This window comes from Macaca fascicularis, chromosome 10 (genome assembly GCF_037993035.2).
Source record: "Macaca fascicularis isolate 582-1 chromosome 10, T2T-MFA8v1.1".
Taxonomy (NCBI): domain Eukaryota; kingdom Metazoa; phylum Chordata; class Mammalia; order Primates; family Cercopithecidae; genus Macaca; species Macaca fascicularis.
In genome coordinates, this window is record NC_088384.1 from 13,614,314 (window position 1) to 13,636,844 (window position 22,531).

At 53.8% G+C, this 22,531-nt stretch overlaps 2 protein-coding genes across 15 annotated transcripts in view; both read right to left on the bottom strand.

Annotated features, from left to right (window-relative positions):
* POLR2F (RNA polymerase II, I and III subunit F) overlaps positions 1–22,531 on the bottom strand; it is a 92,337-nt gene that overhangs the window by 37,124 nt on the left and 32,682 nt on the right. For 9 of the 14 annotated variants that reach the window (XR_012418748.1, XR_012418744.1, XM_045363655.2 and 6 more), the window contains exon 5: positions 21,407–21,578. Coding sequence is in view for 9 of the 14 variants with exons in the window: in XM_045363655.2 (XP_045219590.2) it covers positions 21,407–21,578 (172 nt within the window). In the remaining 5 variants the exon portion in view is untranslated. The remainder of the gene's footprint in view (positions 1–21,406; positions 21,579–22,531) is intronic. The other 5 variants (XR_012418745.1, XR_012418746.1, XR_012418747.1 and 2 more) reach the window with 1 other exon arrangement.
* LOC102119691 (uncharacterized) lies at positions 20,231–21,354 on the bottom strand. The gene is given in 5 exon segments (XM_074003801.1): positions 20,231–20,682; positions 20,685–20,708; positions 20,711–20,973; positions 20,975–21,017; positions 21,020–21,354. Coding segments are annotated over 5 exon segments (888 nt in total). The 5' UTR covers positions 21,258–21,354; the 3' UTR covers positions 20,231–20,362.

Below are 22,531 nucleotides of genomic sequence, written 5' to 3' on the forward strand. Positions count from 1 at the left end.
CGCTGCCGCATCACAGGGAGCCCAGCAACGCTATAATTCCCCATTCTTCAGGACAGAAATCGACCACGACCACAACTAGTGTGAGTTCCCCTCTCCCTCCCTCAGGCATTTGTTAATTCAGCAAGTCTTTGCAGAGGGCCTGCTGCTGCCAGGCCCAGATGAGGCCCCGGGAGACTCGGGAAGAACTGGAGGCCGGCGGCGCCTTCTCTGTCATCTGCCAGCCACCAGGAGCCCTGGGAGGCACAGCTTTCCATCTCATTTTGCAGATGTTACAGCAGGTCTTGGAGGCATGGGGGCGGCCCTGCTCTGTCCACCGCCAGCTCCTTCAGTGTCCTTCCACCTCCCGGGCTCCCAGCGTTCCTTTTTCCAGATCAACCTTAGCCACATCCCTCACAGGTCTGGAGCCCTGCCCCCTGACATGGGTCTCTGCTGCTGGGCCCCCTCCTATCTGCCAGCCACCCTAGTGCTGCTTGCCTGGGCCACCTCATGCCCTGTGAGCCCCTCACGGTCTGCCCTATGGCTAAGCCCACTCTCCCTCTGCCTTCCTGAAAGGTTCCTGCCACCCTGGGCAGTCCTCGCTGGCTGCTATCAGGAGACCTAGTGAAGAAGGGGCTGGGGGCCTGCCGGACACTCAGTCTCTGTCATTCAGATTTTCACGGCACTCTGGGAGGGCCCTTCCCTCAGGCTTTCAGGGTGCCAGATGTCCAGTTGGGGATCTAGGTTCATGTTCCCACTCTGCTGCTCACCACGGGCAACCTTAGCCACATCTGTCTCCCTCCAGGCCTCTCAGTCCTGTAAAATGGAGCACCCGTACCAGTAAATTCCAAGTTCCTTTCAGATGTGTGCACTTGTGGCTTCCAGAAGCTCTACAAGAAGACAGAAGCAGGGTGCACCCTGGAAATTTGGACCATGATCACAAGTCAGCCCACTGTCCTCTCCCAAGCTCATTCTAATCCGGGCCTCTGTTGGGTGAGGCAGGAGGACCCCAGGATCCCCACCATGCAGATGTGGGAGCTGGAGCTCTGAGATGACAGGCTCCCCGGGACAACAGCATAAACAGAGGTGACAGAGCTGGGGCTATGGTTGCTGACCCAAGTCCTGTTCCCTGTCCTTCCCCCTGTTGCTCCTCCCCAAGTCAGGCCCTTCTTGGGGGGTCTGTGGGGGCAATGGACCGGGTAGGGTGGAAAAGCTGCTCCTTGCTCCCCTTGCCCACTCCTCCCCAGAGCCAGGTTGAAGTTTCCCTTCTGGAATGACCCTTGGGGACTAGTGCGAGCGGGTATCAACTCCAAGAGGAAGGGATGAACCTGCCTCGTCACCGTTTTCCCAACATGTGCCTCAGCACCTGGCCTGGCATGTAGAATGTGCCTGCTAAATATCTGCTGAGTGAGTGACTGGAAGGTGGCCCTTGCTATTGGCTGGGTGGCTGTGGTTAGCTCCCCGTGATCACTCTGACCCCAGAAATAATCCCAGGTCCCTGGAGTGTGTGCACAGCTGCCCACATGCCTGCTCACTGCCTCGCTGCCCTCCCTATGTCCCAGTGTCCATCTAGATCAGCATTTTTGCAGCTCAATGGAGTGAAGAGCAAACAATTTTTAAAAATATATATATATTTTTAGAGATGGGGCCTCACTCTCCTGCCCAGGCTAGAATGCAGTGGTGCCATCATGGCTCACTGCAGCCTCTACCTCCTGGTTTCAAGAAATCCTCCCAAGTGGCTAGGACAACAGGCATGTGCCACCACACCCGGCTAATTTTTTTTCAGTAGAGATGGTGTCTTACTAGGTTGCCCGGGCCGGGCTGGTCTTGAACTCCTGGCCTCAAGTGGTCCTCCTGCCTCGGCCTCCCAAAATGTTGGCATTACAAGCATGAGCCATTACATCTGGCCCAAGGTTTTTTAAAACCAATTCTTTGCGGACCAATACTTCTGTAACATACCATAAAAAAGAATTATTAAAATGAATCACACTCTTGGAAATTGCAGCCATGTCAAATTGTTACAGGAGTTTCTAGACTATAATTGTCTGAGTTCTGTACTAATCTCTGACCTTGCTGAGGACCAGCGACCAACAGCGCAAGGGGGTCCCACTCTGCAGACCTCGCTCAGAGGGCACTGCTCTGGGTCTTGTCATTTTAGGTGATTACATCGCCCCTCCATTCCCATTTTGCCTGACAACCCCTCACCCTGCCTCCTACACACCTAGTTGATCACCAACTTCCTTCCATCCTAATGTTTTGCTGGGGGAGCTCTCCTCTCTGGCGTCCAGGCCAGTACCGGCTCTCCTGCTATCAGTCTTTCCTCCACCTGGCCAGGATGAACTGCCTAAAGGTCTATAGGGTTCCATCACCCCTGAGCTGAAATTCTTTGTGGTTCCCCATTAGGACTCCAAACTCTTTTTTTTTTTTTTTGAGACGGAGTCTTGCTGTGTCACCCAGGCTGGAGTGCAGTGGTGCGATCTCAGCTCACTGCAAGCTCCGCCTCCTGGGTTCACACCATTCTCCTGCCTCAGCCTCCCGAGCAGCTGGGACTACAGCCGACTGCCCCCACACCCAGCTAATTTTTTTGTACTTTTTAGTGGAGACGTGGTTTCACCGTGTTAGCCAGGATGGTCTCGATCTCCTGACCTTGTGATGCACCTGCCTCAGCCTCCCAAAGTGCTGGGATTACAGGTGTGAGCCACCGCACCCGGCCAACTCCAAACTCTTAAACCTGGTATTCAAGGTGGCTCACATGCTGTAATCCCAGCCCTTTGGGAAGGTGAGGTGGGCAGATCACTTGAGGCCAGGAATTTGACATCAGCCTGGCGAATATGGTGAAACCCTGACTCTACTAAAACAAAACAAAACTTGGCCGGGCATGGTGGCACACACCTATAGTCCCAGCTACTCAGGAGGCTGGAGTGAAGGACGTTGGAAATAGGTGGTAATAACACCCCTACCACTTCCTGAGTGCTCACTGTGGGCCAGGTGCTTTCTACCTATAAGACATGCATATCCACTCACCGAGTTCTCATAACTGCCAGTATGGAGCAAGAGATGGCAGGCAGACCTGATTTAACTGGAATCTGCAGAATCTATGCCCTGCAGTTAAAAACCAATGGCACCTGGCCTTTCTTCTTGTTTTTCTATATTTTCTAATTTGTCTACAACAAATATCCATCACATGGTTTTGTTTTGTTTTGTTTCATTTTCTGAGATGGAGTTTCACTCTTTTTGCCCAGGCTGGAGTGCAATGGCCCAATTTTGGCTCACTACAACCTCTACCTCCCAGGTTCAAGTGATTCTCCTGCCTCAGCCTCCCAAGCAGCTGGGATTACAGGCGTGCTAATTTTGTATTTTTAGTAGAGACGGGGTTTCACCATGTTGGCCAGACTGGTGTCGAGCTCCTGGCCTCAAGTGATCTGCCCAACTTGGCCTCCCAAAGTGTTAGGATTACAGGCGTGAGCCACTGCACCTGGCCTGTGACATGGTTTTTGACACTGGTTTTTATTTATTTATTGTTTCCTTTACAGAGGTAATCAAGTTAGCCATTGGTTTTTAACTGCAGGGCATAGATTCTGCAGATTCCAGTTAATCACGCCTGCCTGCCATCTCTTGCTCCATTCTGGCAGTCATGAGAACTCAGTGAGTAGATATGCATGTCTTATAGGTAGAAAGCAGCTGGCCCACAGTAAGCACTCAGGAAGTGGCAGGGGTGTTATTACCACCTATTTCCAACTTCCTTCACTCCAACCACTGCCTGACTTGTTCTCAAATCTCTCCTCTTCTTCCGCCCCTACCTAGGACCCATCCTAATACGGGTTCTCATCATTTTTCACCAGGATTAATGCTCCAGCCTCTGGCCAGGTGTGGTGGCTTATGCCATCAGGAGCTCAGAAAGGTGGGAGGGTCACTTGAGGCCAGGAGTTCAAGACCAGTCTGAGCAATATAGTGAGACTCCCGCAACTCTACAAAAAATAAAAATAAAAATTAGCCAAACACAGAGATGCATGCCTGTAGTCCAAGTTACTCTCTGGAGACTGAGGCAGCAGGATTTTTTTTAGCTAAGGAGCTATGTCAGCTACGTCGAGCTATGTCATGCCACTGCACTCCAGCCTGGGCAACACAGCGACACCCCATCTCAAAAAAAAAAAATTAGTCTCCTAATCTCCTAATGGGTCTCTGGCCTCCAGTCTCCAGCACCTCCCTCCCCTAGCAACCATGCAGCTGCCACAATGCTTTAAGAGTGAACTTGGGGAAAAAAAAGGCTGACTGTTCCGGGAACAGTGGCTCACTCCTGTAATCCCAGCACTTTGGGAAGCTGGAAGCTGAGGCAGGTGAATCACCTGAGGTCAGGAGTTCGAGACCAGCCTGGCCAATACGATGAAACCCCATCTCTAATAAAAATATAAAAATTAGCTGGGCATGGTGGTATGCACTAGTAATCCCAGCTATTCGGGAAACTGAGGTGTGAGAATCACTTGAACCTGAGAGGCGAAGGTTGCAGTGAGCCAAGATCACACCACTGCACTCCAGCCTGGGTGACAGAGTGAGACTCCATCTCAAAAAAAAAAAAAAAAAAAAAGTTGGCTGACTGTGTCACCATCGCCCTCCTCACCCTCCTTCTTTTTTTTTTTTTTTTTTTTTTGAGACGGAGTCTCGCTCTGTAGCCCAGGCTGGAGTGCAGTGGCCGGATCTCAGCTCACTGCAAGCTCCGCCTCCCGGGTTCACGCCATTCTCCGGCCTCAGCCTCCCGAGTAGCTGGGACTACAGGCGCCCGCCACCTCGCCCGGCTAGTTTTTTGTATTTCTTAGTAGAGACGGGGTTTCACCGTGTTAGCCAGGATGGTCTCGATCTCCTGACCTCGTGATCCACCCGTCTCGGCCTCCCAAAGTGCTGGGATTACAGGCTTGAGCCACCGCGCCCGGCCCACCCTCCTTCTTAAAATATCTCCCAGCAGGGTACAATGGCTCATTCCTGTAATCCCAGCACTTTGGGAGGCCGAGGTGGGCGGGTAACTTGAGGTCAGGAGTTCAATACCAGCCTGGCCAACATGGTGAAACCCCATCTTTACTGAAAAGACAAAAGTTAGCGAGGTGTGGTGGTGCGGGCCTATAATTCCAGCTATTCAGGAGGCTGAGGCAGAAGAATTGCTTGAACCTGGGAGGCAGAGGTTGCGGTAAGCTGAGATCGTGCCACTGCACTCCAGCTTGGGCAACAGAGCCAGACTCTGTCTCACTCATGGTTCCTGATTGACCTTAGGATAAAGTCCAAGCCTGGTACATAAGCCTCTACCAAACTTTCTACAGTCACCCTAACCCCTCCCCTGTTCTCCACATCCTAATTCCAAAGTATTTTGCATGCCAAGTATCTCACCTTTCTCTCTAACTCTCCATGTGCGTTCCTTTCTCTGAACCTTTGCTCACACATCACCCTTTACCTCAATACTCAAAAGTCACCACCAGGCCATTTTTCCCTCTATTCAATCCCTTCTCTCTCTGTAAGGTTGCACCCAAACATCACCTCCACCGGGAAGCCCTTCTCAGTTGCCCCCAGACACAGCTCCCTTTGCTGAGCAACCCCAGCCCCATGGCCCCAGCCAACATGGCAAAACCCGGTCTCTACTAGAAATACAAAAATTAGCCGGGCATGGTGGCAGGTGCCTGTGATTGCAGCTACTCAGGAGGCTGAGGTGGGAGAATTGCTTGAGGCCGGGAGGCGGTGGCTGCAGTGCCCTGGACACTTCATAAGACTCTTGTGGGTCCCACTGACCCCACATTGCATCAGGCATGTTGAAATGTACCCACATCGCATGCTACATAGAACTGGTTGGCTATAAACAAGTTTTAAAGGGTCTTTTTCATTTTCCATTTAAAATTTTGAGTAATTTCTATTTTGCTATTTTTGCATACTTTGGAACTGGAGTTTTCTTCTTTAGTTCTTAAGCATTTTTGTGGCCCAATAAAAAGTCTGTAAGTGATATGCTTTGTCCAAGTTTGGGGGAAAAAAAATAAATTTTAAAAAAAGGTCGGGTATGGTGGCTCACGCATGTAATCCTAGCACTTTGAGAGGCTGAGACGGGCGGATCACCCGAGGTCAGGAGTTCGGGACCAGCCTGGCCAACATAGCGAAATCCAGTCTCTACTAAAAATACAAAAATTAGCCGGTCATGGCGGCAGGTGCCTGTAGTCCCAGCTACTTAGGAGGCTGAGGTGGGAGAATTGCTTGAGCCCAGGAGGCAGAGGTTGCAGTGAGCCAAGATCACGCCACTGCACTCCAGTCTGGGCAACAGAGTGAGATTCCACCAAAAAAAAAAAAAAAAAAAACACTTGGCCAGGCGAGGTGGCTCACACCTGTAATCCCAGCACTTGGAGAGGCCTAAGCGGGCAGATCACTTGAGGTCAGGAGTTGGAGACCAGCCTGGCCAACATGGTGAAACGCCATCTCTACTAAAAATACAAAAACTAGTCAGGCATGGTGGTACATGCCTGTAATCCCAGCTACTCAGGAGGCTGAGGCAGAAGAATCGCTTGAACCTGGGAGGCAGAGGTTGCAGTGAGTGGAGATTACGCCACAGCACTCCACCTGGGCAACAAAGTGAGACTCCACCCCAAAAAAACCACAAAGCAACTCTATAATCCCGGAGCCTCCAATGTCAAGGGTTCACTGTCTCCATCCCAGCGCTCATCCCCAAAATGAGTAAATTCACAAATTCCCCTAAAAATCTATCTTTAGTCTCTCTGAATCTAATACGATGCAACTCACATTATTTATGTATCTGTCAACTGTGTCTCTATAAGATACTTCTGTAATGTTTATCTGTTCTTTCTAAAGATCTCTGTTCACAACACACTGGGTGTCCAGGAGGCATGGTTGAGAGCCTGTCAGGACCCATGTGTTACCGTTCTTGAGCCTTGCAACAAACAACTCACGAATAAATCCTATCCCTGTGTTACAGATAAGGAAACTGAGCCTCAGAGAGGGGAACTAGCTTGCAAGTAAGAGGCCACAGGGCAAAGAAGGGCTCTCAGGAGTGTTGACTCCATTCCTTCTCTAACCTCTCTCAACCCCTTCTCTCAGTGGCGCTGCACCCATGCCAGCCGCCACTCGTCACTTGCTCCTTTTCCTCCCCTCTGCTTCCAGGCAAGACGCAGATGTCATCTCCATTCATACCCTTAATCTTGCCTCAACGTCATCACCCCATTCCATCCCATAAACACTTCCTGAGTTCCTACTATGTGCCAAGCACTGTACTGAGAACTGGAATGAAAATAATGAATGCCGAGGTCACCAGACTATGAGCCCAAGGGCAGGGATGGAGCCCACAGCGGAGTTGGTGGGTCCTCGTCAGCCCCTGTTGAGTGCCTGTGGTCTCCGTATGTTCCCAAAGGAAGCTAGTTTCACTTTGAGCATGTTGAAGAATGTTATTTCAAACACCCTACACCTCCAAAGCCAGGCAGGGAGCCCTGGGCTGCCCCCTCCTCAATGGTGTTGGCTTATTCCTCTGCGGGGGAGGCCTGTGTCCAGCAGCCCCTGGACTGGTGGCACCAACCACCCTAGTGTCCTGCACAGACTGCAGACAAACACAGGGTCAGCACCATCTCGTGGGGCCCAAAGCCATCCTCCTAATAACCCCCCATATTTGGAAAGCACTTTAGTTTGCAAAAGGCTCCACCTTCTTTCTCCATGTGTCCTCTCCCCACCCCAGCTATGAGTAAGGAATTTTCCCAGCCCACTTGGCCCCTAGCATCCAAGTTTGGGCAATAACCCAGGAGTCCAGACTCCCAGTCCAATGTAGAAGGGCCTGCCAGCTCTGTTTACTCCACAGTGCCCCAGAAAGGCCCTCTCTTTTCTAGACCTCAGCTCCCTGTCAGTATAAGAAGAAGGTCCAGCTGGACAACCGCTAAGCTCCCTTCAGGCTTCAAAATGCCAGTCTACCGTGGGGGCGCAGGTGGCCAACCCCCAGGGGAGGAACCGAGGCCCGTGGCTGCACACACTGTGCCTGCACCATGCCGTCAGGGGAGGCATCGTGTTCCGGCAGGACCAGCAGGATGAGTCACCAGATATGGAAATGACGCTGGCACACAGGAGGTCTGGGGGCCGGGAAGCTCACCCTCGCCAAAACCACAGCTGAGGAGGAACAGCGCTGGGATCCCTACGATTCACCGAGCGGGCACAGGCTGCCAGGTGCAGATCCAGGCAGTCAAATGGTGTGCATGGTGTATCTTCCAGCCCAACAGCAGTGGAGGCTACCCAGTCCTCCAATAACAATAATCATCATAATAAAAATAACAACACACAGTGGTTGGCTATTGTGTCGGGCACTTGACACCTGTTACCTTCTCTCACTTCTGAACCTGCCAGTTATGATATGACCCATTTTCAAGAGGAAACCCCGGGGATCAGAGAGACAAAGGAGCTCTGCCCAGGTCACAGAGCCAGGGAGAGGGGTACCCTGCTCTGACTGCCCCAAAGCCCTCATCCTCTGCACCCCACTGCCTCTGCATCCCACAGAGTCTAGGCTCATTTCAGCTCGGTGGCCAGGCTGAGGTCCTGGGGAGGGGAAGGGGTATCAGGGCACCCAGAGGCAAATGACCTGGGAGGATTCTGACTCAGCCCCACAACTGGAGCAGGCGGGCGCCACGCCCTCCTAGGCCTCCTGGAGCCCCGCCAAGGCCTTTCTTAGGCTGTGACATTCAGATGTCGGGAGGCCTGCTGGTCCTCACCCACAGGCCAGGCTGAGGCTGCCACAGGGGCCTGAGCAGATGAGGAAGGCTGAGCCCCGTGATGGCTGACAAGCTCCAGCGTCCCAACACACAGGCAGCCAAAGATGCCTGCAGCCACCTGGTAGGAATGTGTCTGAACTGGGCCTGGAGCCTGGCAAGTGGGGCTCCTGGATCCTGGGACAGAGGGTACAACTCAGGACCCCAGGCTGGCACTCCACAGTACCATCCCCAGGGCAGTTCCCACAAGGAGCACCTGGATCTCTCAGCAAAGATGGGAGCAGATGTGCGAGAGCCCAGGAACTCAGGGCCAGCTGCCCAACAGGCCCACCTCGGGGTGGAGGGTACGGTCGTCTGGGAATGAAGACAGAAGTGGGAGGCCCTGGGTTAGGGAATGACAGGAGGGGGTCTTCATCCTGTGTAGGGGCGGGGAAGCATCTGTGGTGAAAAGCAGGACCCATCTTGGGGCAGCGGGCCCACCTACCAGGGTGGGCTCCTGTACCAGCCAGACCCTAATGCCCTGCCTTTGACATCTCCGTCTCAGCCCCCACCACACCTCTCCTCTCCTCTCCCTCTCTCTCCCTCTCACATTCCTCTGGGAGTCGATCAGTGCTTGAGTGACACCCCAGATGACTCTTTGCTATTAATTCCCACACACAGAATGGGCCCCTTGTTCTCTTCTCCCAGAGGAATGGCCGTGGCCAAAGCCATCCCAAGAGTCCCTGACTTAACCCTTCTCCTAGCCAGTCCTCTGCACATCCCACACCCAGGGCCACAGGGCCAGCAGTGGGGAGGGTGCAGAGAGGGAGTCTGGAAGGAATAGGGGCTCCTTCCAGCCCAGAGCCCCTGGAATAAAGTCTCCAGGGTGGGACAGCAGGACCACCCCAACCGGCCCAGGGAGCCTAACAGCAACTCTTCACCTGAGGTTCTCGCCAGACCCTGGAGGCCAGAAGGCCTGTCCAGATGTAAGTGCGAGGCCCAGGGTCCACAGCCTCCCCAGGGCCAGTATGATGTCTCCGGACCCCAGGGAGGTCCCTTCAAGTGGCAGGTGGGAGGCTCAGACCCTCAGCCCAGCCCTGGCCTTGAGGGGGTTAACACGGACTGGAGGCAGGACACCACCTGTCAGGGCAGGTCTCTGAGGAGAGATGAGGCGGCCATGGCCTCTTTTGATCACAGGAGAAATTGCTCTGTTGAGTAAAAGCCCAGCCTCCCCTCATTCCCTGCCCCACCCCACCCCCAATCACACCAGAGGCGGGAAGGAAAGGCTAACTTAGACAATGAGAGAGAGGGAAAAGTTTGTGAGGAGAAACTGAGGCCCCGGGAGGGGGAGAACATGGCCCTCCATTTCCACTTCTCACCCTCTCCCTGCCTCTTCCCCAATTCTGCAAGCCATCTTGGCTCTCTGGGTGCTGGAAAGCTCTCACCGGAAGGGGACACAAACACCTGCTCTTCCGTCAATCTGGGCAACCTTGGCTCTCGTGCCAGGAGATGGCACAAATCCTGCAGTCCATGACTCAGTGAGGGTCGTGTCCCAGGGAGGCTCGGATGCATCCTCACCTCCTGCCTATACCCCCTCGACAGACAGTGAGCTGTGGGCTCACAGGAGGTGAGGTCCCCAGGACAGCCAGAGAAAGGGCCCCAGGGCAGTGTCAGGGAAGCTGGAAATGGGAAGAGGGAGATGCGGAGCTGGGCACAGGCACGAGGGAGGGGCAGGGTGACCCAGGGTGTGCAGGGGACAGAGCCAGGTGGCCTGGGGAAGGTAGGCTGGAGCCAGGTGGGGAAGACTGCGGGCTGCCACGGTTTCCACAAGCCTTGGTTTCTCTAACTTGTCAGCTTTCCCCACCTCTGTCATTTTCCAGGGTCCTCCCCACACTTACAGAGGCAGGGAAGATGAGAGGTGGCACAGGGCAGAGACAGAGAAATTCATGGAGGGAGGGAGAGAGAGAACGTATCAGGGAGAGAAAAACAGGGAGAGACAGAGACAGGGCTGGAGAGAGACAGGGAACCAGGGCAGGAGGGCCAGGACAGGAAGGACACCAAGAGGCAGGAGCAACCAACTGTGGGATGTGGGGTCAAAATTAAAAAGCTTCCCAGAGAGAGGAGGCTGGGGACAGAAAGAGGAGAAGGAGGGAGCAATGGACAGAGAAAGAAACAAGACGGAGGCCGAAGTGGAAAAGAAGGGAGAAAGGTCAGGAGGAAGAGGCCTTCAGAAGAGGGGATGGAGGGGAGACTCTGGCTGGGAAGCTCAGGGCCCTCCCAGGCCCCTCTGTATTTGTTCCTGGCAGGTCCACAGTGCACACCCTCCCCAGGCAGCACCCTGCTCCCCACGGCCTGCCACCTGTGTCCCAGCTGGCACCCCAGAGGATGCAGCCAGCCACTGCCACCCTTGCCTTCCAGAGCAGGACACAGGAGTGGGGTGGCCTGCCCTAGGGGTGGGAGTTTTGAGGCCGGGGAGGGGCCCTTAGAGCATCTACGGCAGTAGTGCCTCCACTAGGTGCATCATAATAGCAGCAAAGATTTAAAAATACAGATGTCCCACCCAAATCTACCACTCAGAATGGGGCCTGGGAATTAGTCTTTTAAAACTCCTCAAAGGGCTTGTGATCTTTGGCCCTAGGTTTGGACCACATTGGCGGATGAGAAGAACAACAGTGGCCAGAGAGGGGCTGTGCCCCACCCGAGGTCACACAGCAGTTCTCGACAGAGCCCAGCCTTTCAGTGAGGTCTCCCAGGTCCTGCCCAGTGCTCGTCCTCCTGTCGAGTGACACTGCAGCTAGGTCTGCACAGGATTGGGCACACAGGAAGGGCATAAGTGGGCAGTGCCCTCTCCCTCTTGCTCCATCCCTCCTGCCTCAAGGCCCCAGCCAAGCTCTCCAGGGACTGCCAGAGCAGTCCCCAATTTGAGGCCAGAAACCAAATGAGGGAGAGGAAGGGATTTGCCCAGAACGGGATTTCTGTCCCCCATCACCCCGCCCTTGTCCCCCTAGTGCCAAGGCCTGGGGCTGCGAGCTCTCTCGCCAGAGATGGGGGCGGAGGGTGGGGCAAAAGGGAGGAGGGGAAGACCCGGGTGCTTCCTGTCTCCCCCTTTTTCCCTGCCTCCCTGGGCTCAGGGCTGGGTCCCCTGGGGCAGTGGTGTCTGAAGCTGACAGATCTGCCCTGTCCTTCCTGCCTGTTGGGGGAAGGGGTGGAGCTGGCTCAGATCCCCCATGCCCTCCTCCTCTTCCCTAGGTCCTCAGGGGCTTGGCTGCCCATTAAACCCAGCCTGGTCCCCCAGGGTGTCCCTGCTCCAGAAGAAGGAAGAGCACTGGACTTGGAGTCACAACCACCTCCATCAGTGAGAGGCCCTGGACAGCCTCATCTAACCCTCAGCGTCCTCCTCGCTCTTTTTTTTTTTTTTTTTTTTTTTTGAGACAGTCTCACTCCTGTCGCCCAGGATAGAGTACAGTGGCACCATCAAGACTCACTTCCCAGACTCAACTTCCCAGGCTCAGGTGATTCTCTCACTCAGCCTCCCGAGTAGCTGGGACTACAGGCACACACCACCACACCCAGCTAATTTTTTTTTTTTTTAATTTTTAGTAGAGATGGGATTTTGCCATGATAACAAGGTAGAGATGGGGTTGCCCAGGCTGGTCTTCAACTCCTGGGATCAAGCAATCCAAGTGCTGGGATTACAGGTGTGAGCCACTGTGCCTGGCCTCTCCCAGCTTTTTACCCCCCATTCTGTCCTCACCATTCATTCATTCATTCGGACACTCAGTTGATCACTGAGGACTTACAAGCATGTCTGCCCTCATGAAGCAGACATCCTTGTGGGGAAGATAGACAATGAACAACTAATCTGCCAATAAATATGTGATCATAAATTTCAATGAGTGCCATAAAGGAAAAGTCTAGGGTGCTGTCAGAGAAAACAGCTGGTACTGGAGGGTCGAGAGAGGCGTCTCTGTAGACATGAGCTTTAGGTGATCCCCCAGGAGGAGGCTGCAGGGAGGGATGTGAGAGGACTCCCCCCGCAGTGCTAAGGGAATGACAGACCCAGAAGACAGGCCCACTGAGCTCTCTCTCTGATCACTGAGGTTCAGCAAGCACTTATTGAGCATCTGCTGTGTGCTCACATGTCCAACCCGGAGCACTTGGGGGACAAAACGTGGGAAACAAAAGCAAATGTAGGCCTGTCCCAGTAGAGCCCTAAAGCTCCTGATAGCAAATCTGATAGATGTCAGAGGCCAACTCCCTCCAGGCACTGATGGAGAATGTACCAGAGAGGGTGGCTGGCTTCCCCAAGATCACACAGCAGGAGTTGGGACCTTGGCAGTCGGGAGCAGCTCCTCCCACTGCACCTGCCAAAGCAGAGTCACTGAGATTTCAACTCTTGGTTCTCAGCCCTAAACTCTCTGATTTCTCAATTTGTCACCTGGTAGAGAGGTGAGGCAAATATAAAACACCTGTGCAGGTAACACACACCTGTAATCCCAGCACTTTGGGAGGCCAAGGTGGGAGGATAGCTTGAGCTTAGGAGTTCAGTAAGACCAGCTTGGGCAACATGGGGAAACCCTGTCTCTACAAAAAAATACAAAAATTGGCCAGGTGCGGTGGCTCATGCCTGTAATCCCAGCACTTTGGGAGGCTGAGGAGGGCGGATCATGAGGTCAGGAGATCGAGACCACGGTGAAACCCCGTCTCTACTAAAAACACAAAAAATTAGCAGGGCGTGGTGGCGGGCACCTGTAGTCCCAGCTACTCGGGAGGCTGAGGCAGGAAAATGCCGCGAACCAGGAGGTGGAGCTTGCAGCGAGCTGAGATCACGCCACTGTACTCCAGCCTGGGAGACAGAGGGAGACTCCGTCTCAAAAAAAAAATTAGCCAGGCACAGTGGCTGGCGCCTGTAGAACCAGCTACTTGGAAGGCTGAGGTGGGGGATCGATTAAGCCCAGGCAGTAGAAGCTGCAGTGAGCCATGACGGCACCCCTGAACTCCATCCTGGGCCACAGAGTGAGACCCTATCTCAAAAACAACACAAAACAAAACAACACCTGTGCACAGTGAAGCACACACAGCTGAAGGTGAGCTGGGGTGGGTGTGTGTGAGACCCTCAGCCTGGCAGCCTGGCAGATATTACACTTCCTGTGTGAACTGAAGCCCCTGACATGTGAACACACCCCAGGGCTGTGCCTGAGTCCCTGTCGTGACCTCAGTAAGCTCAACTCTGTGCCCTAGACAGGGAAGAGGTTTTCCTGGGCTTGATTATACCCAAGACATAAGCCATCCCACCTGGAAAATGCGGGGCATTAACTGGCAGTTGAAACGACTGAAAGAGGCAACTACTAGGTCTTGTTTTTGTCAAAGGTGCTAGGCTGAGCACTTGCCATTCCTTACTTCTTTTCATCCTTGTGACACTGCAAGTATCGTGATTCTCATTTTACAGACAGGAAATTGAGGCATGGGAAGGTTACTTAACTTATCCCAATCTTGCTGGTAAGTGGGGCAAGGGCCAGCCTTGAACTCTGGTCTCTGGCTCCCGAGCTCAGCTCATCATCACTCGGTTCCCATTTTCATTAACAAGTGACATCAGCGAAGAATAAGGAAACCTTATGTCAGCAAGGAGGATCCTCCAAGGTCAGACAAACGCTGAATTCTGACTGGATCACCCCATTTTTACCTTTAAGGGACAGCAGTGAACTGGGGGAGAGCAGGAATATGGGTGGGCTGAGCTCCCTTCCTGCCCAGCCCTGGTCTGGGGCAATGGCCTGGATCACAGAGGAAAATGACAAGGAATTTGGAATGAGAAGATTCAGTTCGGTTGTCACCTCCTAAGCTGGGCAATTTTGACAAGCCCCTTCCCCCAAGCTGCCAGCTGCCTGCCAGTGGTGAAAGGACAAAGGTCTCATCAGCCATGTGCAGCCCACCCTGCTCAGACCATATTTAAAGACAGCTCTTTTCCGCTCCAGGGACAACACCAATGGTCCCCTCTGCCCCCTCTCTTCCTTCCCTCCACCTTCACCACTCTCTTAATCCTCATGCATGTCTGCACCATGTTGTCTAGTGTCTAGACATGTATGAATGAACAAGCTCCCTAAAGACAAGGGGCACACACACCCCTCTTTACCCCACAGACAGCAGGAGCTTGCCTAGGGTAGGTCCCCAGGAACCCTGGGGATAAAACGTCACAGCAGACATGTCCAATTCCATGACTAAACAGTCATGTGAGCTTGGTCACTTGCTTCCCCTTCTGCTTTGGTTCGATGGATGGCCATCGGCCATGGCTCTGCAGCCTCCGTGGTGACTGGGAGCAGATGGGGAACATCTGAGGGCAGCATTTTGACGGGATAAGAAGCAATAACTAATATAAAAATTAGCTGGGGAGCTGGGCGCGGTGGCTCATGCCTGTAATCGCAGCATTTTGGGAGGCCGAGGCAGGTGGATCACCTGAGGTCACGAGTTTGAGACCAGCTTGGGCAACATGGTGAAACCCCATCTGTCTCTACTAAAAATATAAAAATTAGCAAAGTGTGGCCGGGCGCAGTGGTTCAAGCCTGTAATCCCAGCACTTTGGGAGGCCGAGACGGGCGGATCACGAGGTCAGGAGATCGAGACCATCCTGGCTAACCTGGTGAAACCCCGTCTCTACTAAAAAAATACAAAAAACTAGCCAGGTGAGGTAGCGGGCGCTTGTAGTCCCAGCTACTCGGGAGGCTGAGGCAGGAGAATGGCCTAAAAACTCGGGAGGCGGAGCTTGTAGTGAGCTGAGATCCGGCCACTGCACTCCAACCTGGGCGACAGAGCGAGACTCCGTCTCAAAAAAAAAAAAAAAAATTAGCAAAGTGTGGTGGGGTGCACTTGTAATCCCAGCTACTTGGGAGGCTGAGGCTGGAGAATTGCTTGAACCTGGGAGGCAAAGGTTGCAGTAAGCTGAGATCACATCACTGCACTCAAATCTAGGCAACACAGTGAAAGAGTGAGACTGTCTCAAAAAAAAAAAAAAAAAAGAAGCAATGACTACTCTAAAACCCAAGGTCAACCAACAGCCACCTTGGCAGCAGATCCCCAAGCTGCTGGTAACAATAGCCACCATTTACTGGGTTCTGTCATGCACCAGACCCTGTCTTAAGTGTTTACATACATTATCTGCTTTAATCCTCACCACAACCTGGAAGGAAGCTGAGACTCAGAGACCTTCATTCATTTGCCAAGGACACACAGCTAACAAATGGAGGTGTCAGGATTCAAACCTGGGGCTAGAGCCAGGCATGGCGGCACACACCTGTAGTCCCAGCTATTCAGGAGGCTGAGGAGGAAGGATCACTTGAGCCCAAGAGTTTGAGACCCCATCTCTAACAATGTTTTTTAAACCTGGAGTGTCTGACTCAGGAGCGTGTGCTCATTCCTACCCCGCATGCTGCCTGCACACATTCTCTTCCATGCAAGCCCTTCATCTGCTGACATCATTCCTATGTAACAGGCACCACAGAGGAGGCGGGAAAGACCCATCCCTCAAGTCCACACCCCAGCAGGGACAATTCAGGACAATGAGAACTCTGAAGGCATGGAAACACAGGGAACTGGGGGTCAGTGCCATATTCTATTCAGCTGCTTCCCTGGCCTGACACTGAGTAGTCACCTGGTACATGTCAAACAGGTCTGAACAGAGTTAGAAACCAAGGCAAGGTGACCCCAAAGTAAGGAACATGCACATGTCACTCAGAGGCCATGGTGCCTCCACGTCCACCTTAGGCAACTATGTCCTCTCCAGAACAGGGTGAAACTGGTTTCCATCAAAAACTCTACAAGATGTTAATAGGTGGTAAAAAATAATAGAATAATAAATTGAAGATTCATATTAAATATTTTAAACAAAGAGCTGTTTTTAACTGCAGAATTCAGAACTTTTAGCATGCTTAGAGGCAATGCATCTCTTTACTTAAACACTTTTTAAATTAAAAAAAAATAATAATGGTGGCCAGGCGCGGTGGCTCACATCTGTAATCCCAGCACTTTGGGAGGCCAAGGCAGGCAAATCACTTGAGGTCAGGAGTTCAAGACTAGCCTGGCCAACATGGTGAAACCCCGTCTAATAAAAAGACAAAAAATTAGCTGGGTGTGGTGGTGTGCGCCAGTAGTCCCAACTACTTGGGAGGCTAAGGGAGGAGAATCACTTTAGCATGGGAGGTGGATGTGGCAGTGAGCCGAGATCATGCCACTGCACTCTAGCCTGGCCAACAGAGTCAGTCTCAGTCTCAAATAATGTTGATAATAATAATAATGGAGACTGGGGTCTCACTATGCTGTCCAGGCTGGTCTTGAGCTCCTGGGCTCAAGCAATCCTCCTACCTTGGCCTCCCAAAGTACTGGGATTACAGGTGTGAACCACCACTTCCCGCCCTTGCATTTCTAAAAAGAGGAAGCAGAAAGCAGTGTTTCCCAAATGTCTTTCAAGAGATGCCTATCAGTGTCCTGAGGAACACCAAGGGTCTGAGGCATCACCTTGCAAACACTGGATCAGGCATGGGCCTCTTGTTTTGAAACACAATTCATGGGTTATCAAATATGGAAACATTCTCAGAGATCAGCTGGCCTGCCACTCGTTTTATAGATGGGGAAACTGAGGCCCAGAGAGGGAAGAAGGTTGCCAAGGCAACACAGGGCCTCTACAGCCATTGGGTCTTGACCCCAGCCCTTGGGGTCCAGAGGCCCAGCTCCAGCTGCCTGTTTGGCTGGGCCAGGTTCCAGGTTTCTATGTAGGTCTCTCCTATCAAACCCTCAACTCCTCAAAGCCAAGGTCTGGTCTCTCTCACCTCCCAGCCCCAACTCCTGGCCCAGTACCCTGCACAGAGGATACATTCACAGAAATTCCCAGCAGCTGGAAAGGCTCAGGGTAGACGCCAGGAAGGGCTTTCCAGCAGCTGCGTACAGATGGCAGGAACGGGCAGTGAACTTCTCTGAAGGCTTCTCAGAAGAGGGCAGAGGCCGGGCTGCCAGAGGCAGTGCAGGGCACTGGCTCCAGCTTCCTGGTTTCCAGAAAGGGTGGAGTTGGTAGTGAAGGAAGATTCCAACCCCAAGAGCTGCCTTCCTGGCCTGGGTCTGAGACCCTCAGCTTGCACCAGAAACAGGGAGGGGCGAGAGCCCCTGTTGGGACAAGCCGTGGAATGCCATCCTCCTCCCCCAGAGTTCAGGCCCTTTGCCTCCAGGAAGCCACTCCTGCCCACTCCAGCCTCCCTGATATTTTCCTCCTTGGAACTCTGACAGCAACTCAGCTCAGGGAAGGTGAGCCCAGGCTGAGCATGGCCTCAGGGGCTCCCAATAGGAAGTGGAGACTGGCCCGTCCTCTAGGCAATGCAGTAAGGAGGCAAAGCACATCTGAAGGTGTCTACTCCTCTGAGGGAAAGTCATAGAGAAAAGAATTCCAACCAAGGTGCCCAAGGTGTGTCCCAGAAGTGGACCTCTCAGTGGGGCTGCAGCAGTGCCTAGATCGCCAGGAGGCAGCGGGAGAACAGTGCTCCAGGGGAAGGCAGAGCAGGCCCAAAGGCCCAGGCAAGGAAAGGAGGTAGGTGCAGGAACACCTGCAGCTGCACTTGCAGCCTAGGGGCAGTAAAGCAGAGTGATCAGAGGTTGGGCTGGGACCAACCACAGGTCCCAGTCCACATCCTACCATCATTTGCTGGGCAAGCTCAGGCCCGTCGCTGAATCAATTTGTGCCTCAGTTTCCTTCCTAAAATGAGAATAATAGCATCTACTCATAGGGTTGTTGGGAAGATGAAGTCCGATGACAGGAGCCCTCAGAGCTGAGCCAGCACCTGGGGAGGGCCTAGAGTGTCGCCTTCACTGTTAAAGGGCATGGCACAGGAGGCCCACCCATGACAGAGGAGCTTGTCATCACAAGCAGGAGTGCCACCTGGTCTGACATTAGGATTCAAAAGGCAAATTATAAACTCCTGACGGTGAGGCCGTGGTGGCTGCTCGGTAAATACTTGTGCACTTGACCTGAGGTGAGCATGCTCCACACCTCCCAGTGCTGGCCTAATAGCTAAATGATTTCCTCTGACTGACATTTATTGAGCAGTCACAGTCACTATGCTAGGTAGGGTGTGTGTGTGTGTGTGTGTGTGTGTGTGTATTCTTATTCAATTCTCTCATCACTTGGGGATATCACAGGTGCATAAGATTATCAGCATTGTACATATGCAAAAGCCGAGTCCTGAGAGGTTAATAGCATGATTTGCCTAAGGCCCCTTGGGTATTAGTGGCAGGATTTCTTGACTTCGAGTCACTTTCCGCTGCACCCCAGACTGAGGATGACGCAGCCTTATCCAAAGGTGGAGGTGGCCTAGAAATTGCTCAGGGCAACTCCCACAGCCACCCCAGTGCACCCAGACTCAGCTGAAGACCCACAGGGCGGCTTCTGTCTGTCACTACGCTGCCCTCGACCACTAACCTGTGCCCATCGGCCCTCCACCTTCCCAGTGCGAAGTTCCTCCCCAGCCACACCCTGAAGCTCTCTGGATACCCCAGTATAACCTGCCTGGCTGGCGGGTCCAGTACCCAAGCCCGCTCCTCCATCCCTGGTGATTTTGGTTCAGCATCCAGAGACTCAGTGAAGATTTCCCTGGGAACTTCAAGCCTGCACCTCAGCCTCAGAAATTCAGAATCAACCTGTCTGGGGTGGGATCTGGGCTCCAGTATGTTTTTGTTGTTGTTGTTTGTTTGTTTGAGACAGAGTCTTACTTGTCACCCAAGCTGCAGTACAGTGGCGCCATCTCGGCTCACTGCAACCTCCACCTCTTGAGTTCAAGTGATTCTCCTGCCTCAGGCTCCCATGTAGCTGGGATTACAGGTGCATGCCACCACGCCCAGTTAATTTTTGTATTTTTAGTAGACATGGGGTTTCACCACGTTGACCAGGCTGGTCTCGAACTCCTGACCTCAGGTCATCTGCCCGCCTCGGCCTCCCAAAGTGCTGGGATTACAGGAATGAGTCACCATGCCTGGCCCAGTATGTTTTTCTTAATTCCACAAGTGATTCTAAATTCAACAAGAATTAGAGCCAGTCCTAGGCAACTGATTAGAAATGCAGAACCGCAGGCCCCACCCCAACCTGAAGAATCCCAGTGCACTTCCCATGTGAGAAACACTGCCCTACGCCAAACCCCACATCCACAAGCCAGGCCCTGTGAAAGGCCCCCACAGGGCAACTGGAGGTAGGAGGATGCACAGGCCAGATAGAATTAAAGAGTGGATTGCCAGGACCCTCCAGGTCGCATCCACACAGCACTCAGAGGTGCTAAATGCTTTCCCTGTGTTCCTTCATCCCATCTCAGCCCTGTCCTCTGAGAGTCAGGAAGACAGTCTCATGCCTGTGTGGGGAAACTGAGGCGGGGGCAGAGCCTCAACTTGACCAGACCGTCCCTCACTCCTGCATGGCCCCTGGCTCTGCAGCCAGTAGATTTCCTGACCTTCATCTCAGTGTATCCTGCAGGGCAGGCAGAGAGGGAGGGTGACCATTGCCCCATGTGACAGGTGAGGGACCATGGACCCAGGGTGCGGAACGCAGGTGGAGCCTTCCGTAAAGCAGGGCTGGTTCCCTCAGGAAGAGGACTTGGGAGCTGGGGGGTGAAGGGTAACTGCTGACCAGCGGCAGCTCTGCCAGGCAGTGTCATCAGTGGGTTTCATGTTTGACTGACAGATATTTCTTTCCTCTCCTCCTCTCCGGGGCCCATCTTCTGAGTAAATCTAGGACCTGCCTTAACAAAAGCCAGGCCAAGTCCCAGGAAAACTCTGTTGCTCTAGAAAGGCCTCCTTGGGCCATGGAAGGAAGCCTGGATTTCCACCATTACGCTTAGACCACAGGCCCCTCTCTGCTGCGGAATAAACACCCAGAGAGAGGGCAGGTTACGGAGCCCACCAGGCACCACACCTTGCCATGGACGGTGACAAACCCTCACTTCAGGACAGAGAGGTGATGGGGGGTGGGGTAAGGGGGTCAAGGCATCCCTGGGGAAGGGTCAAGAATGAGGGGTAAAGGGACCCCTGCCACCCCCAGCAGGGAAAGGAGCAGAAGGTGACACTGGCCCTCCTGTTGTCCTGCTGGGACAGAGGCCCAGGTGTCTTCAGCCAGCATCCCTCCCCTCTCCAAGCTCCCTGCTCTTCAGGAATGAGTGTGGGTCCTTCACCCTCCCCTGCTGGATAACACTGGGTTCCCAGGGTCTGGGATGGGATGGAGGGGATCCCAGTTGCCAGCATGGTGGGCAGGGATGTGTTCGCAGCAGGGGCCCCAACCACACACACAGCACTGGTCATCTGACAGCCCTTCCCACCCCCCTGCAGGCCCACCTGCCTCACCCAACACTGCTCAGCAGAAAGCCCAGCACAGCCCTGAGAGGAAGGCAGTGTCTGTGCGGGGACAAGGGAGACAGAGAGGGAGTGGCCCCTTCTGTCTAGCATGGCTTCCTGCAGACAGAGCGTGCCCACTGCTACCCCCACCCCCATCCTGGCCCAGCTGGGCCAAGGAGGGCAAAGGAGGAAGCAGGGAGTTAGAAAGGGGGCAGCTGTGGGACCCCACATTCCACCTCCTAACTCTGGGCTCTTTCCCTCCACAACCACCCCTCCTGCCCCAGGGGGGTCTCAGGCCAGTCACAGACACGGCAGAGAGCGGGGAGGCCCTTTCCTCAAAGAGGAGGAACTGAGGGGTGGAAGGATGAGTGGGGACCCACCGGGAAAGAGAGATGCCAGGCAGGCAGGCAGCGGGCGGGCAGCAGCGGGTGTTGGAGGCGACTGCGGGGCAGCCGGGACACGACTGGGTAGATGCTCGTCCCTCGTCCCTCTGTCCATCCAGGGCGGCTCCTCTCCGGGCGGTTCTGAGGCCGAGCGGGCGCTGTTAAAAAGCTTTTTATGTGTGTGTGTGTTAATCACATGATTGCCGTTCACCTGTATTTCGAACAAAGACAGCTCACTGTTTCAAGGCCCCGAACAAGAGTCTGGGCACAGGGAAGAGAAGGGAGGCGGGGGGAGGAGGGTTGGCAGCGCCGGGGGTGGCGTCGAGGAAAACTGGGGGGAGATTGTCCAAGGCCAGCAAGCGAGAGAAAGAGAAAACCCTTATCAAACTCCTAATTCACTGGGCTCCGAGGCCCCAGACACACTGGCCCGATTGTCTGGCTGGTTGTGTGTGTGAGCATGTGTGTGTGTGTGTGTGCGCTCCAGTGTCCGCTCCCCCCACCCCCAACATGCCTCTGCCTCGTGTGACTACCTCATTGTGTCCCATTACCCACCCCCCACATCCCTTTGGCCTTTCCCAAGCATGACGCCTTGCCTCCCAGACCCCTTGTAGCCCACTCCAGACAGGACCCCTTGGGGTGGGCTTGGGGCCTTGCCCAGCTACTGAGGACCTGAGAACCACACATGGTCACCAATGTGGCCCCGGCTCCATTGCATACCCCACATACACCCCACCTCAGCCTCAACACCTGGGCAGGGCTGCCCTCAGTTAAGAGTATGGCACTGTGACCTTTGGAGGAGAGGCCTAGGAAAGAGAGAGGAAAAGGTGTCATGGGAGGATGGCCAGGAAAGAAAAGGGGAGGGAGGGAGAGGTGGGCAGAGGAGGGAAGAGGCAGGGCAAGTCCCCACCCCTTCTTGGGGTCAGGGAATAGAGGACTTCGTGACAACCAGGACTAGTACTCCCCCACCCTCTCCCAAGACAGGGTGAGCCCAGTGTGGAAGGAGTTGGGTCCCAGGAAGTAGGAACCCAAAATGCCTCCAAGACCTACTGAGAGAGGACCCTACCCTGTCCCACCTTGGCCTCCTGGCAGCTTTAGTCTTGTGTTTCCACCTTGAACCAGACC